The 18575-nt window shown below is 32.2% G+C and overlaps 1 protein-coding gene across 4 annotated transcripts in view; it reads left to right on the plus strand.

Moving 5' to 3' along the window:
- The window catches only part of NIPBL (NIPBL cohesin loading factor), a 182376-nt gene that overhangs the window by 93182 nt on the left and 70619 nt on the right, over positions 1-18575 (plus strand). For 3 of the 4 annotated variants that reach the window (XM_037063192.1, XM_037063190.1, XM_037063191.1), the window contains exon 10: positions 3897-5519. The exons of the other annotated variant lie outside the window; for it this stretch is intronic. In XM_037063192.1, the coding sequence (XP_036919087.1) occupies positions 3897-5519 (1623 nt within the window). The remainder of the gene's footprint in view (positions 1-3896; positions 5520-18575) is intronic. 4 annotated transcript variants of the gene reach the window in all.

Raw genomic sequence — 18575 nt, forward strand, 5'->3', positions numbered from 1 at the left:
GTTTATAGAGCTATCTTACTTTTAGTTTGCTTTAGACGAATTTAGTGTGTATATGGGCTCTGCTGATTTTGCTGACCTGATATAACTCGTTTTCTGACAGCCATGTTCCCATTATTTCATGGCTTTATTTGAAACCTTTTGGAATGTAGGTACCATCTTATACCTTTGATTTGATCCTTGTAATTTTGTATTCTGTTTCTGCATTGTGTGATGGGATAGTCTTTTATATATAAGCAGTTATCTTGAGATTTTGGAAAGATTAAATGTTTGATATGTTGTTACAAAGTTGTAGGTGAGGCCATAAATAAAAACAAAATTTTCTGAAGTGGTGGTTTTTAGTCAGCCCTTGAGAGATGAAATACTTTTTGAAATGAATTTATCACTAGTAAATTTTAGGAGTAAATAGTAAATTGATATTTACTGTATTCTAAGGTTTGGCACTGGTTTTAATAACCATTGCATTGGTGGAGGTGAGGACCAAACAAGACTATTTTGGTCTACTGAGAGCTGTTCTTTAGGGTCTGAGCTTACTTGCTGTTATATCCTTTTGTCGTGGGAGAAGCATTCCCTTCAATAGACCAGGAATTAAAAATCTTACTTTGTAAGGTTAGAAATATGGTTGTTTGATAATTGTAGAATTCGAGAAAGGGGATAGAGTACTCTTGAGAAATATTTTACCCAGGCTGTGGTAGAAGCTAATGTACCTCTTGTGTTCCACACATAGAAGACACTTTTTTGGCTGCTGGATATTTATTTCCCTTTGTCCTCTTTTTCCTTCTTTGGACAGTTTTATATATACTGATAGATTAATTCTCTGTAACTTAATATTTTATAATATTTCTGAAGGACTTTTCTCAGTCTTTTGCTTATATTTTAACATCTATAATTATATAAATTAATTTTTAAAGGCTATTCATCTTTGCTTCTGGAATAACCTATCATAAACATTAATATCTCCTTCATGTGCTGAAAATTCCTGCTTTCTCTTGTCAAAGAGGGGTCTCTTTGTTATCTTTGCCTGATTTCACCTTTTCCCAAGGTCCACTTTCCATGTTAGCAAGTATAAGGAATGGCCTAGCTACACTAATGTTTTTTTATAACGTTATAATATTCTTGCACTGCAACCTGTATATGAAGAAAATTATTACCTACTGTCATTTGGAATAAGAGATAGGGATTTTGAACAGGAATAGAACAATTTTCAGGGCTGGGACATTTTTCATAATTGGCTATTACGTGTACAGTTGTGCTTTCTACTTCTAAGTATTTTCATTTATCACTTGTAGTTTTAAGCAAATGATATACTTTGTTTCTCATAAGTATAATCAAGTTAAGAATTGCTCTAAGGGCTGGATCTTATTTTTAGAATTTAGCTTCTGGATGGCAAATATTGTTGGTTTTGAAATTGTATCTTTTTGTAAGCGTTATCTTCAGGAAGATATGCATTCTGATAGCTAATCTTATGGTTCCCAATGCTAAACAGGGCTTAAAGATAATGTGTCTAAAAAATTAAAATTTCTTCATGGAGATGGCTTTCTATAACTAGTTGGAGGTTATGATGTAATGAAGACTGATAAAAGAAGTGGGTAGACCAAAGTGACCTATGCAGATTCAGAGCCACTTTATAGGAGTAAGTTCATGTTGGAACTGAATTAGATCAAGTGAATCAGAACCTGCCTTCTCTTAACGTGTACGAGAATCCTTATAGCAGTAATGGAATTTTTCCCGGTTTTACAGAAGAGGTAAAGTACTTTTCATAGGTGAAAAATTAAGACAGTTTTTAGCAATATTTTATGCACAGTGCAGCAAATTGTAAGATCTTTCCCAATCTTAATGCATTAGTCTTGTGCAGTGCTTTCAGAAGTTTTTATTATAAATGATTATAGCATTTATAGTTTAAGATAACTAAATCAGACATAATTTCTTTGAAATTAAACTATTTGCTAAGTAGGTAAATGATCTATAAACAGTTAAATCCTTTAAAATTTACCTTTCAAGATACTTTAATGTTTTCCTAAAAGCCAGATTGCTTATATTAAGAGGGTGAGCCACAGATTTCTGGAGAACATTGTAGTTATAGCTATTAAGTGTGCTTAGGTTACCATTTTATAGCTTTCACAAAGCATAATTTTTAAAAAATACAAAAAATTTACACTATTTAAATTTCTAAATTCTATCATAAAGGTCTATGGAATAAGTATAATGTGATAAAGTACCCTATTCATGAGGTAATAATTATTGGGTGTGCCCTGTGGCAAAGTATAAAGATTATTTTGCATGGCAGAACTTTTAAAAGTAGAATTTCATAAACATAAATTTATTATTCTGTGTGCTTTTTTTTGAGGTATTGCTGCAAAAAGTTTCATATAAGTTTTTACCAGGTTGGTTTTAACTAGGGAAAACAGTCTAATAATAATATACTTTATTATTACTGCTAATACTACTACTACAAGGACAATGATGACGTCATCACATAGTTGTTTTGCAAATGCAGTGTGTGTGATGGTAGATCTGATTTCTGAATAACTGAAGGAGATTGACTCAGTTCTGTAAAATTACTAACGAATATCTGAAGTAATATTTAGTAATATTTGATTGGATTTAAAGCTGGATGAACTGCTACTTCTTTCTTTGAAAACAAAATAATGGATCTTCGGCATTATAAAAGCAGCATTGCCATTAAAATTTTTTTCAAAACTTGATTTCCTCACAAGAAGGGGCTGTTAGTCTAGTGGTCAACTTGACTTTTATCCTTGTCATGCTGTTTTGCTTAAAAGATAGCACAGTAACAACTATGTAACAGTCCAGAAGTTCTCCTGTAAAAATGGTTTAAAATGACTCTCAGGTCATAGCCAGGTAATGTAGCAAGTAAATATTGAAGCAGGAAAACTTCAAGATGCTATAATATAATCATTTCCAAGAATTGTTTAGAGATTTAATTTATAGAAAATGACCTAGCAGCCTCCTAAGTCAAATGAAATTATGCACAGAAATACACAACCGTTCACAGTTCCTTGTCATTTTATTGTGGTGGATTTGTGTATGTGCATATTTTTATCTTTACATTTCAGATTACTATAAATAATTTGTTACTGAGGCCAAGATATAGACCCCTAGAAGTTTACATTGAAAAGCTAAAGCATTTTTTCCTTAGTGGAAATTGCTTAAAGCAAGATTTTATCTAAAAAGTTCTTACATGCTTTTATTTTTATACTTACAATGTTACCTTATTTTAAATATACTTCTGTGTGTTAGCTTTAAATTCCATTTGTGTTGTTGACACCTTAAGAATTTGAATCCTGGATCAAAGGTTAATAATAAACTTTTTTTTACTACCTTTGTTTGTGGGGTTTTGTTTTGTTTTCATTGACATGATTTCTGTTTTCTCTTGGGTGATACTCTTTTCCATACTTATATATTGTTAACACTTTCTATTTAGTATGTTAGCAGATTTATAGCTGTTCATAGTTTTCGGTTAACTGTTTTAATGATCATAAATGAGAATACATGATTTATAACTGGTTGCTGTATTGATACAAAGAATCTGGTTTATATTTAACATATACAAACAAAAATATATGTTTGTATTTAATATACTAGGTTCCATTTATTTTATATTCTTAGGCTTATTTATATGCTCAACCAAGTATACTGTTAAATTTCTTATACTATAGTCACTAATATTTATTGAGGTAGAGCAAAATGGATTTTTTTAAACATTGTTTTAAAAATACTGTCATTCCTGCCTACTCTTTTATATATGTGTATTGACATTTGCATTCACCACATTAAAAAAGAACGTGACTTTTAAAAAATAGTCAAAGTCCATATGGTTTTTTAATAAGATAAGAATATATGTCTATTACTGATACTGAATATTTATCTTTAAATTTCAGATAAGCCTTTGAAAAAAAGAAAACAAGATTCTTACCCACAGGAGGCTGGGGGTGCTACAGGAGGTAATAGACCAGCTTCTCAGGAGACGGGTTCTACGGGAAATGGGTCAAGGCCAGCATTAATGGTTAGCATTGATCTTCATCAGGCAGGAAGAGTGGACTCTCAGGCTTCTGTAACTCAGGATTCAGACTCCATAAAAAAACCTGAAGAAATCAAACAATGTAATGATGCACCTATTTCTGTTCTTCAGGAAGATATTATTGGAAATCTTAAATCTACACCAGAAAACCATCCTGAGACTCCTAAAAACAAGTCTGATCCTGAGCTTTCAAAGAGTGAATTAAAGCAAAATGAAAATAGATTGGCAGAATCTAAACCAAATGAAAACAGATTGGTGGAGACAAAACCAAGTGAAAGTAAGTTAGAAACTAAAATTGAGACACAAACAGAAGAACCTAAACAGAATGAGAGCAGAACTATGGAATCCAAACAAAATGAGAGCAACACAACCGAGCCTAAACAGAATGAAAATAGACTGTCTGACACAAAACCAAATGACAACAAACAAAATAATGGCAGATCAGAGACAACAAAGTCAAGACCTGAAACCCCAAAGCAAAAGGGTGAAAGTCGACCTGAAACTCCAAAACAAAAGAGTGATGGGCATCCTGAAACCCCAAAACAAAAGGGCGATGGGTGTCCTGAAACTCCAAAGCAGAGAGGTGAGGGCCGACCAGAAACTCCAAAGCAAAAAAGTGAAGGTCGGCCTGAAACACCAAAACATAGGCATGAAAATAGGAGGGATCCTGGAAAGCCATCAACAGAGAAAAAACCTGAAGTGTCTAAACATAAACAGGATATAAAATCTGATTCACCTCGGTTAAAATCAGAACGAGCTGAAGCCTTAAAGCAGAGACCTGATGGACGATCTATTTCTGAGTCACTAAGACGTGACCATGATAGTAAACAAAAATCAGATGAAAGGAGTGAATCAGACCGACATCGGGGAGATCAGTCTAGGGTTCGAAGACCAGAAACACTGAGATCTTCTAGTAGAAATGAACATGGCATTAAATCTGATGGTTCAAAACCTGATAAACTCGAAAGAAAACACAGACATGAATCGGGGGACTTGAGGGAAAGACCATCTTCTGGGGAGCAGAAATCGAGGCCTGACAGTCCTCGTGTTAAACAAGGAGATTCTAATAAGTCAAGACCCGATAAGCCTGGTTTCAAATCACCAAACAGTAAAGATGACAAAAGGACAGAGGGTAACAAGAGTAAACTAGACAGTAATAAAGCACACCCTGATAATAAGGCAGACTTTCCAAGTTATTTGTTGGGGGGCAGGTCTGGTGCATTGAAAAATTTTGTCATTCCAAAAATCAAGAGGGATAAAGATGGCAATATTACTCAGGAGACAAAGAAAATGGAAATGAAAGAACAGAAAGACAAAGTAGAAAAAATGGGATTAGTTGAAGACCTAAATAAAGGAGCTAAGCCTGTAGTTGTCCTACAAAAACTGTCTTTGGATGATGTTCAGAAACTTATTAAAGATAGAGAGGATAAATCAAGAAGTTCCCTTAAACCTATCAAGAATAAACCATCAAAGTCAAATAAAGGTAAGAATAATTATACTGATGTCATTTGTATTTTAATCAGTTTTACTTTAAGTGTTAGGGTTATGAAAGATTTAAAAAGGAAATTTACAAAAATTCAAGCACTGCTACATGAAAAGATAATAGTTATATAAAAGAACAGTTTTTTTCAGTAATAAAGTTCTCAATGAAAAATTTTTTTCTCCTACTTATACTTGAACTATTCACTGTAGTCATAATTTTTTCTGTTTGGTACAGAGATAAGTTCCTTTGCTATTTAGTTATTTTAGGTGTTTTTTGAAAATTGCTTGTCAATCAAGTGAATGATTAGAATGGTTGTATTTTAACAACTCTTAAAAAGTTGTTTTGGCAATAGAGATATTCCATTCTGTGAGGTAATAAATTGAATTATACAGTCCCAATACTGTTTTCTTACAGACCTCTCTCTGAGTTCACTAATGATGAATAGTTTGAATTTATATAGTTTAGTAAGTTATATAAGGGGTTGCTTATCTTTTCAGGAGAGGTCGTTAGTTATGTTTTATTTTTAAAATATATAGTTTTGCTCTTTTCTGTGGAAAAAGTAATAGGAAATAGTGTTTACCTCAAATTGGGTTAAATAATTGTGAGGATTGTGGGTTTTGTTTTGTTTTGTTTTTGGCGTGGTTGCTGACTTAATTCTCCAATTATTTTGAGTAGGTGGTATTGTTTCGGTGTTGGGGAGGATAAAAAGGTCTTGAGTGCTGAAAATAAAGTAGCAGTTTATGCAGAAAATACAATTTTGTGTTCCTTTGTATACTACCATATATGTGTGTGTGTGTATACATATATATACACACACATGGTTTTTTCTTTTTTATGATGCTATGTGGCAAAATTTATTTAGCCCATGCAACGTAAATACATTGAGATATAGTTCTTTAGGCAATAGAAGAATATGATTTTCAAGTTCTAATTCTGTGAAAGAAGCTCATTAAGTAAGAACTTAGATTTATACTTATAAGCAAATATATGAAACTTTAAAATTGTGCTGTCCAAACAATAGTCATTAGCTTTATTAGTCTTTTAAATTGAAATTAGTTTAAACTAAAATTTAAAATTCGCATCCTCAGTAGCTACATGTGGCAAGTGGCTGGCTACCTTATTATTGCAGATAGAGAACGTTTGCATCCTCACAGAAAGTGGCATTGTGTAGCACTGCAGTGTATTCGGAGATATAGAAGGTGTAATGGTTATTTTTGTAAAATACCATGTGCCTTGTCTATCAAAAAAAGCTTACTGAAAACATAGTGTTACTACTAAAAATTCTATTTAAAAAAGTGGCTTGTCATGACTATTTTTATTCTTACTTGGTCTTCATTAAACATTTACTTTTCATGCTTATTTGGTTTTTTGTTTCAAAAGTGAGATTGCTTTTGAGTTGCTAATATTTGTACTCTTTTAGTGAAACTTTCAGATTTTAAATTATGGAGTCAGACTTACGAAAAATAATTGACTTCAGTTTTAATTAATAAATTGTTTTTATTATCTAACTTGAGTGCATCTTTTTGTAAAAGAGGTTGTGAAAATGTAGTGGCTATCGCTTTAACTGTTCTCCTTTTAGATATTGTTTTTAAAAATTCTTGTTTGAAAGCTTGGGAGTGGTACATATGTATATATAGTAAAGAGTATAGTTACACAGTTTTAGAAAGGTCAGATGGAAAGTGGTACCCTCTTGTCCTTTGATCTGGACCGTCTTTTTCTCCCCTGCCCTCTGTCAGCTTATGCTAGCCTTGCTTTTCTAAACTCTGTTTTAACAAAGAATCTTTACAACTGAACATCAACAAATGAATATAGCTCCTAATTAGTAACTGCTGTTTTATTTCCCATTGTTTTTTACATGTAATTTCAGTGCCTGTGAATGTAAACTTTTTAGTACTAATCCTTGTTTCTCCTAAGTGTACTTTTAACATTAATACATATACTTGATATGTTCTTTTAGTGAGTAAGTAGGCAATCTGGGTGTGTCTGCCTGTGAGAGTAGTGTATGCATATGCATGTATGTGTATTTATATACACATATTAATATCTGCAACTATAAGTGGACCTTTTATGAAAAACATTTCAATACTTAGATTTAGTTCATGAAAGCATATAGTTTTTTTGGCTTTATACCTTAGAATTGGTATGTTATTTTTAGTAATGTATTAATTTTGGCTTTATTTCAGATCTCTGCTGCTGAGTTAGCAATTGCAGTGTTACATATTATGGATTTTTTAAGTTAACATGCACTGTTGTAGACTACTGTCATGTTGTAATACATTTTGCTTGGGATTTACTTTGGAGAGTCACAGAAAATCACCTATTCTGGCATATTGGTGTTTTTCTAAGTAAAGGAATTAGACTGAATTAATGCTGGGATACTTTTGTAATTAATTCCTAGAGTCAGAGTTCTTGGTTGGTTTTTCTTTTTTAGAAGAACCACTAATTTTTATCCTTCAAGTATTTTACCTAATGTTCATATTTAAAACATTCATTCTTTAAAGTTACTTGAAATTCATTGAATATGCTTTAAGCTTGGAAATTTTGAATGGTAGGGCATAGATGTAAGACTCCTGGTGTAGATTACTTATTTTTTGTCTTCTGTGAACATATTAAATGTAACATTGCTACATTTGATTTTTGTTGGTATGTGTGTATATCCCTAGTACCTAGCATAATACCTAATATAATACGAGCATATTAAATGCCTACTTAATGGGTAGAGACTATATTGCCACCATGTTCAGAAAAGGCTTTTGTGTGTAAGTTAAAATTGCGTTTTCATCCATTATGCTTCCATCACTAGACCCTCTAGCTCAAGAGCTACATAATTTTCAAATTTCTGTTCCCTAAATTTTGTAAAAATCCTTTTACCCCCATCAACTGTTTAGTTTGTATTAAGGTCCACAGGAGACCTACTTATATTCATGTCTGCTTAATTTACTCTTTAATTTTGCTCTATAATTATTATCAAAGTGGCTCAGTGTCAGTTCTAATCTCTTGCTTCTGTCATCTTCCCAGTCTTTAACCACCACCTTGTTTCTTCCTTGCCAAGTGGAAGAATGAAATTGGGGAACCAACATAACCTTTGTAAAGCTTTTAACATTTTAAAAGTGTCTGTCTGTTAAAATATGTTCAATGCAAAAATGATATCTTTATTTTTAAAATATTTTTACCAAAAATATCATACTAATATACCCTAATGAACAATATGTGTAAGTCATGAGATCTTTAGGACTGTCATGATCATCAATTAACATGTCTTAAAAATGTTGTTAGCAGCCTAGTGTCAGTAATTATACATTAACAATCTGATTTTGATAGTTTACATTCCAGTGTCTCAAAATAGCTTAACTTAATAATATCCAAGGAAATCACGTGTATTTCTTCCTTCCCCTACTTCTCTCCAACTAGTATATTGTTTTTCCATGACTTACCCTCACTACTTTCAAGAAATACCCCATACCACCAGCTATTTGAGATTATGGTTTTTTAACTATAGTGCTTATTTGATTAGCTATTAATTTTAGTTGTTATTAAGGACATTTATTTCACCTTAGTTTTTACTGTGGCAGTTACACCGCCAAATGTTGGTCACTAAAATACATTAGCTAGTTGACTTTATGTAGCACTGAACAGTCTAGTTGGATTGCATTTAGGACTCTAGCTTTCTGTAAAATCGGAGAGAAAATACTGTTTCTGAGAGTGACTTTTTGGCATTGTTTATGAATTCCTAAGTTGAGGAATTCTTGGTAAAGTATATATGATTGTAATATTCAAAATTTTTAGTAATGCTTCCATGGAAATTTATTCTCATTTGGTTAGTTTTATAAAATACTTTTCTGAAAAAGCTGAAGTTTTTAGTTTTGTAAAAACTTTACTAGTGTGGGACTGCAGACTGGTACAACCATTCTGGAAAACAGTATGGAATTTTCCAAGAAAACTAAAAATGAATATGCCTTTTTGACCCAGCAATTCCACTACTAGGATTATACCCTAAGAACACTGAAACACCAATCCAAAAGAACCTATGCACCCCAATGTTCATAGCACAATTTATAATAGCCAAGAGTTGGAAGCAACCTAGGTGCCCATCAGTAAATGAATGGATCCAAAAACTATAGTACATTTACACAATGGAATTCTATGCAGCAGAAAGAAAGAAGGAGCTACTACCCTTTGCAGCAGCATGGATAGAACTGGAAGGTATTATCCTGAGTGAAATGAGCCAGGCAGTGAAAGACAAATACCATATGATCTCACCTTTAACAGGAACCTAAACAACAAACAAGCAAGCAAGCAAAATATAACCAAAAACCCTGAAATAGAGAACAGGCTGACAGTGACCAGAGGGGAGAGGGGAGGAAATTTCAGGGGAAAAGGGGAAGGATTCACAGGAACAAGTATAAAGGACACATGGACAAAAACTAACAGGGGTGGAAATGGGAGGGAGGTGGAGAGCACGAGGCGGGGGGGGTGAGCTGGGATGGGAGTAAAAGACAGAAAACTGTACTTGAACAATAATTAAATAAAAAAAAAAACTTTACTAGCAAGAATATCTTTAGAAAATATTTAGAGTATATTTATTATAAAAGTTTGCTTAATATATACTTAGCTGTTGGTGAGTGCGATTTCCCAGCAGTATTTTGAAAATTTTTGTCCATGATTTCCATGAATAATTTTTTGGTCCAAAATTTGCTTAGTAGATAATTGATATTGATATTAATATTAAAGAGGTTTATTAAATAGAAATTTTTAAATAAAAATTAAATGTGTTAAAGTATGCTAATGGTGTTCTCTCTCCTTTCCATTCCATATCTCAAGCCAGTCTGAGGACATAGCTTCTATAAGGTTTTTCTATCTGTAGATTGAGGGGTGAGAAGATAGCAAAAAATTCTGAGAGAACCTGCTCCTGATTATGAAGAAATAGTCATTACTCAAATGTACTGAGTTCTCTTTTCTAAAATAACTTACAAAAACCTCCCCTGTAAGATCCTGATACAGATATTAAAACAATAAATACCTACTTGATATTATAATGTAACAGTATATAATTAGTTATATTACTATAGCAACAATTATATAGTATAATGTATCGTAGTATATATAATATAATGCATAGTATAATATCTCATGGTATAGTATATCAAGTAGTATTCATTATCTTAATATCTATATCAAGCTTTTGGGGGCAGGTTTCAGTAACATTTTTAGACTAAGAAATTACAGTGTAAGAGTAATAGTATACAAAAGATAATATACAATATACAGTATTATAGTAGTGTATAATATAATATGATACAATATGCAGTGGGTCTTTGAACAAAATTAACATTAGGGGTGCCCACCACTATGTAGTTGAAAATTTGCATATAGCTACAGTCTACCCCTTCACATACATAGATTCTCAAAGATAGGGTTGACCTTTGAGTACATGAGTTTGAACTGTATGGGTCAGGTGAATTATGCTGGTCAATTGGGAAAAAAATTGTATATAAGTAGACCCACACAGTTCAAACCTTTGTTATTCAAGGCTCAGCTGTACTATAGATCCCCTCCCCTACCTACAAGGTTTGGCATTCTCTTCTTTTGGGCTGACTTTGAAAATTCTTTATTAAGCCCAACGTACACTGCAGTACAGAGAGCACTGAAATCAGATCCTTGAACAAATCATAACCTTTCAAAGCCTTGGTTAATTTACCCTTAAAGTGGAGAAACCAGTTCTTTTCCTATTTCATACAATACATACATATATGTATGTATTGTGAAATGATTACCACAGTAAATGTAGTTAATATTAAGTACATTTTACATAGCTATAATTTTTCCTTGTGACAGTAACTTGTAAGATTTGTTTTTTTAACAATTTTAGATATGCTATACAGTACTGTTAACGATAGTCACCATGCTGTATGTTACATCCCCAGAACTAACTTACCTTGTAACTAGAAGTTAATACCTTTCGTTGGCCCATTTCACCCACCACCCACCCCTTACCTCTGCCAACCACCTGTTTTCTATGAATCTGGCTTTTTTATATTCCACATGTGAGATCATACAGTGTCTTTCTCTAACTTATTTCTCTTAGCATAATGCCCTCAAGGTCCATTCGTGTTGCAAATGGCCTGGATTCCTCCTTTTTTATGACTGAATAATATTTTATTGTATATATACCACATTCCTTTATTCATTTATTCATCAATGGACTAAACAACTTTGGTTATTTCTACATCTTGGCTATTATAAACAATGCTGCAATGACCGTGGTAGTGCAGGTATCTTTTAGTGGTTTGGTTTCATTCAGATATATATACCTAGAAGTAGAATTACATGATCATATGGTAGTTTTTATTTTATTTTATTTATTTTTTGAGAAATCTTTATTTTTCTACAGTGGCAGCACCAGTTTACATTCCTACAAATAAGTGCACTTAGGTTTCTTTTTTTCCACACCCTGGCCAATACTTGTTATGTATTGTCTTTCTTCTTTTTTTCTTTGTATAATAGCCATTATAACAGTGCTAGGTAATAGTGATATCTCGTGGTTTCTATTTGCATTTCCCTGAATCTCGAGCATCTTCGCATATAGTTGTTGGCCATCTGTATGTCATCTTTGCAAAAATGTCTATTCAGATTCTCTGCCCACTTTTAATTGGATTGTTTTTGTTGTTGCTGTTACGTGAATTCCTTATGTATTTTAGATATTAACCTCTTACCAGATATGATTTGTAGTATTCTATCCCATTTGGTAGGTTCCCTTGTATTTTGTTAATGATTTTCTTTGCTGTGCAAAAGATTTTTAGTTTGAAGTCCAGTTGTCCCTCGCTGTATCGCGGGTTTTTTAAAACCCGTGATGCACTGAAGCCACAATAAGTGAACTGCGATATAGCAAGGGATGACTGTATACTTCACTGGTGAGTACCCATGTAGAATTTTATATGTTAAAATTAGATAGCATTGAATCTGTAGATTGCTCTGGGTAGCACAGACATTTTAACAACGTTAATGCTTCGGATCTGTTTTTTTGTATCTTCAGTTCCTTTTATCAATGTCTTACAGTTTTCAGTGTACAGATTTTTCACTTCCTTAGTTACATTTATTCCTGTTTCATTCTTTTTGATGCAATTGTAAATGTAATTGTTTTTTCAATCTCTTTCCAATAATTCATTGTTAGTGCATGAAAACATAACTTATTTTTGGTGGAGTCTTTAGGGTTTCCTGTATATAATATGTCATCTGCATGTAAAGACAGTTTACTTCTTTCTAATTTGGATGCATTTATATCTATCTTTTCCTTAACTGCTTTGACTAGGACTTCAAGTACTATGTTGAGCAGAAGTGATGAGAGTGGCATCCTTATCTTATTTCTGATCTTGGAGGAAAAGCTTCCAGCTTTTCATCATTGAGTGTGCTGTTAACTGTGTGCTTGTCATATGTAGTCTTTATTATGAAGAAGCTTGTTCCTTCTGTACCCTGTTTGTTGAGAGTTTTTGTCATGAAGTATATTGAATTTTGTCAAATACTTTTTCTTCGTTTATTGATACGATTTCTTTATTTTGTAATGTAAATCACACTGATTGATTTGCAGATATTGACTGATTCTTGCATCCCTTGAATAAATCCCATTTAAATCATGGTGTACAATCCTTTTATTATTGAACTCCGTTTGCTGACACTTTGTTGAGGGTTTCTGGATCTATGTTCATCAGTGATACCGGGCTGTAATTTTCTGTTTCTGTAGTGTCCTTGCCTGTTTTTGCTATTAGGATAATGCTGGCTTTCTAAATGAATGTGTTCCCTCCATTTCTTTTTTTGAAAGAATTTGAGAAGGATTGGTATTAAATCTTTTTAAAAAATGTTTGGTAGAGTTTATGAGTGAAAACACTTTATCTTGGACTTTTCTTTGTTAAAAGGCTTTAGTTGTTTGCTATTTTTTTCCATTTTTAAATTTTTTTTGTTGTTCAAGTACAGTTATCTGTGTTTTGGCCCTGTCTCTCCCCCTACACCCCTGTTAAGAGGTTTTTTTAAAATTACTAATCCAATCTCCTAGTAATTTGTTTAGATTTTTAAAATTTCTTCATGATTAAGTCTTGGTAAGTTGCATATTTCTAGGAATATATCCGTTTTCTCCAGGTTGTCCCATTTGTTGGTATGTAACTGCTAATAGAAGTTGCTTATGATCCTTTGTATTGTGTGATATCAATTTTAGTGTGTCCTCTTTCATTTACAGTTTTACTTAAATTCTCTCTCTCTCTCTTTTGTAAATCTAGCTAAAGGTTTGTCTTTTTTTTTTTTTCAAGCAGTGTAGTTTCTTTGACCTGTTCTCTTTTTTTGTCTATTTCATTTATACTCTGATTTTTGTTATTTTCTCACTAATGTTAGCTTTGGGCTTAGTTCTTTTCTTTTTAATTCCTTCAGATAAAGATTAGGTTGTGCTTTCTACCTTTGATTTTTCTCTCTGTGTACGTATATCAAGGAAAGGATCATTTGGTCCTGCTTTCTACTTTCTGTGTTAAGTAGTAGTAAATTGTCATTTACATAATGGACTTCCTAGAAAGCATGTTTCTTATAGTTCTTTCTCATAGTAACTTGGTAGCTGCATAGAAAGTGCCATTCATATCAAAATTGTGGTACTTAAAACCAGATAGTTATTAAAATCTTTTGCCTGCTTCATCTGTAGTAGTGATTTTTCAGTTATTGTAAACCAGTACCTTGTTATTTTGTCTTCATTAAACAAACCAGTTTGCAATGACCTGAACTGCACAGGATATAACTATATAGGTTATATAGTTATATATAGGTGGGTGGCACTGTGTTCCATTTTGAATAAAGTGTGACATAATATAAATAAAGGGCCAGCAAAATTTCTTTGTAAGCACCCAAATATTTCAAACTTAATGGGACACTTGTCCATAACATTGTACGCTAGGACAAAAGCAACCATCCACAAAGTGTAAATGATTGCATCGTTGTATTCTAATAAAACTTTGTATATTCAAAACAAGTGGAACCCTGGCTGGTGTGGCTCAGTGGATTGAGCACCAGCCTGCTAACCAAAGGATCACTGGTTTGATTCTCAGTCAGGGCACACAACTTTCAGCTTCACTGAGCAGGCCAAGTCAGCTTCCCCCATAGGGGGCAAGTGAGAGACAACCACACATTGATGTGTGGTTTCTCTCCCTTTCTTTCTTCCTCTCTTCCCCTCTGTTTAAAATAAGTGAAATCTTAAAACAAACAGCAAAACAAGTGGAGGGGCAGATTTGATCCTTCAGACTGTAGTTTGCTGAGCCTGATAATAGATACAAAGTTGAAGTTAATCTATAGGTGAATTTGATATTTTTCTAGCTTTTATCCAGCATTTATTAATGTAATATGAAATTAGCCAAGTATAATATTTTAACAGGATATTTAATATTTGTGTGTACTTATTTACACATGGTGGGACTATATATTATTAATATATAATTAATATAAATATATAACATATATACTTATTCATTTAAATTGCCTTTTAAATATTTTATACTTCTCACAAGTATATAATACTTGATCAGATTGATTAAAATACTAAAATAACAAATCTCAACATGTGAATTTTGTTGTTCTTGATTGCTTTTGTTTGTTTCTATATAACCTTAACATATTAAATAATTAATAGTATTTTAAGCTGAAGATTTCTCCCTTAAGTTTGATAGGACAAGAATATAATAGTGACATTAACACTTTGCAAAAATGATTCAATTCATAACTGTTCTCTTATACCTTTCATATAAACATACAGAATAGTTCTTAGATGATTTTCCTTCCCTGTCTTCCCTTTTCAGCCCATCTTACAAATTATTGCTAAAGTAACATTTCTAAAGCATATTCTGATTCTTTCGTTCCTGAAAAGGATTATTATATGAGCTTTACCTACTTTTCCAGGATTACATATTTTGTTCCCTATTGAATGTCTTATTCTGTCTAGAGCAGACCACTCAGACATTCCCAGATTTATTTCTCCTGACTGCTAACTTCTCTTTCTTTGCCCCTGTCCTACAGCCTTCTCTCGGTAATTCTTTACATACAATCATTGACGCTTTTCTTGTTTCTCTAAAATTTCTCTCTTAAGTTAGTGTAACATATAAATTTCTTTCTTTCAACTCCTTACAAGTACACAGATGCAACATGGTATACCTATCATTTTGCATTCTGTTTTCTTTACATTTAGTGTCTCTCTTACCAACATAGTTCATAATTATCCTTAATGTCATCTACTCTTCTACTGTGTTCCCCCATTGTTGTATATTTTGATGTTACTTACAATACATAAAATTGATCTGAATGTCTTTCCTCATAGAGCTTTTGTTGTTTTGTTCTCTAAATGTCCTTCGATAAATTTCTACTAATGGTATAAATGGGTTAAATGGTTTGACCACCATTTGCTGTGTGTTATATTTTTCTACATTGTCCCTGATTGAAGTTAAAGATTTATTTGATGCTGTTCCTCTAATATGGGTAGGTTATTGAAATAATTGTCACTGAACTACATTATGCTTGCCTAATTTTATGGCTTATAAAATGGAAGTTTATGTGGCTTTTCTTGATTCATTTCTGAACATGACTGGTTTCTATTGCTGAAGCTTTAGTCCTAAAGAGTTCATAAACTGAGGTGGTTTATTTTTAATCTTAGGGTTGTTTTCCCATTCAAAACAAAACACATTGTTATCAAGTCAGTGAATTTGGGACTTCTTAGTCTTTTGATGACTTCTGGTTTCAATAATCTTGTAAATGTGCAAATATGAGTAACTCACACTACAGATCCAAGATGATTGCTCAAATATAGCACTTCTAGCAGTTAGGGTATTCTGTAGTCTTATTAGAGCCAAAAATAGAGGCACACTGTATCTTACAGAAGATATATCTGCATAAGCTGGAAGAGGAGGGTACCTCATAAAATTGTGACTACATGGCATTATTTCTCAAGTCAGTAACTTAACATTTTATGGACTTCAAACACCTGATTTAAAGAATAAAATTGTAAGAATGAGAGAAATTAGGTAAGAAAGAGAATCATAAAGTATTAGCAGTCTCAAGTTTTTAAGAATAAAATAGCTCAGCAAACAATAATGTCTGTAATCATCAATCTAGTAAACAGTAATGAGACATTATGCTTTCGTTTAAAGGATTATTTCCTAATTTGGGGAAAAGAACATAACCAAATTTGTCATAGGGATCATTTGAACTACTTGCTGTTTATTCATTTTTGTTTAAACTGAATCAGTTATCTGAACCTCAGTGATGTAGTAAAGATTCTCTGTGTGAGTTCAGGAAGGTCAAACATTTTATTTCTTACCCTTTGTGATCAAGGGACCTGGCTGAGTCAATTTATAGTGTTTTATAAAAAGGAAGAAAGGATGTTGTTAATTCAGAAAATATGTAAACATGTAGATTGACATTTCTGTGCAAAGTGAAACAGGGTTTCCTTTTGGAGGGCAGTCCATTGAGATACATTAACCATTGCTGTATTTTAAAAAATTGGATCATCATCAGAAATGAAATATTTGGTCTTTGAATTACGTTGATGTAACTTTCAGAGTTATACAGAGGTTAAAATGATTTGCAGAGTAGTATAGCCCTTAAATCTGATAGTATTCTTTTTAACTTAGGGAATAAGGGACAGTAGACTATAATGAATAAACTGAATAAAGTTTGATGCCTGCATTATTGAGTATGAGACACAGTTTTCTGTGTTTGCCTGTTAAGAGGAATTTTTTGTAAGAGAGAAACTAAGCAGAGGCTTTGCTCTGGGTATATAATAAACCACTATAAAGAGAGTACAAGTACCAATATATATCTTAAACCTTGATTACCTATTGTATACTTATCTTCAGGATAGTTTTAATTCTGGGATATTAGTATCAAATCAGTATGACTTTGTGAATGGGAATTTAAGCAGAATATAATCAGTTAGGTAAATCTGCTTTTTAAAAAAAATCTCATGATGAACTAAAGGCCAAATACATGGGTTATTTATATTTGTAAGCCAAAAAGATTATGTTTGAGGCAGTACAAAAAATTAATTTTTATTTTTTTAAAAAATTCAAAAATGTCTTTATTTTTCTATAAAATATAGAAATTCAGACACTAGCCAGGATGTATCTCTGTAAGTAAACATAGGAAATTGAACCACAAAGTTAGGTAATCAGAAAGCATTTATTGACTGTCCACATGACCTATAAGTATGTGGAATGGGAAAGATAAATACTAGGAGACATAATTCTTCCATCAAAAAACTACTTACTAGAGGTATTGAGAGCATTAAAGATTTTTAAATGAGATGCAGAGTATGTTTACATTGGGGCTGAAGAAATGGACAACCCAAAGCTACAACTTTTTTTTTTACTTCTACCAATGTTCTAAAAAGTGGACCTCACTGATAAATGACAATTAAATTAAGAAAGCCAATACAAAGAAATGTTGCATGATTTGAAAATTACATAGATAATTTATATTGAACACTAGTATATCAGGATTCTCAGAAATGAAATCTTTGAAATATTACCAGTCATGATTATTACCTCTTTGTTGGGTAAAATTGTTGTTGTGCATATCCTTAAAAGACTTGAAGACTAAAGGTTACTGAAATAACTTCCTTATGATGTTGAGTAAAAGTGCTATAAAAAATTTAAAAAGGATTATTTTTCTATTGAGACTAATAATTTGTTTTCTATTCGGAAATTATTAATTTTGTGTATTTCTGAGGCTTTGAAATTGTCTTAATTGGTACCCATTTATTTTTGTCATGACTTATTTTTATTTTTCACATTTTCATTTGAATGTTACAGTGTTAATGTTGATTATAGTCACTAATATTCCCTGCTATAAACCTGTATGCTACTCTTTGCTCCTAGTTCCTAAAACTTAGCAGGTAAAACCTCATTTTTATACTTGTATTAAAAGATTTACATGAGTAGGTAAAGTTAAAATTGTCTTCTTCAGTAGTCATCAAGAATGTGTTGTCCTCAAAAATTGATTTTGCTACTTCTACTTTATTTTTAGTTCTCAACAGGATATTAT

Source organism: Sturnira hondurensis, unplaced genomic scaffold (genome assembly GCF_014824575.4).
Source record: "Sturnira hondurensis isolate 20B ecotype Veracruz unplaced genomic scaffold, ASM1482457v3 Scaffold0014384, whole genome shotgun sequence".
In the NCBI taxonomy this organism is placed as follows: Eukaryota; Metazoa; Chordata; class Mammalia; order Chiroptera; family Phyllostomidae; genus Sturnira; species Sturnira hondurensis.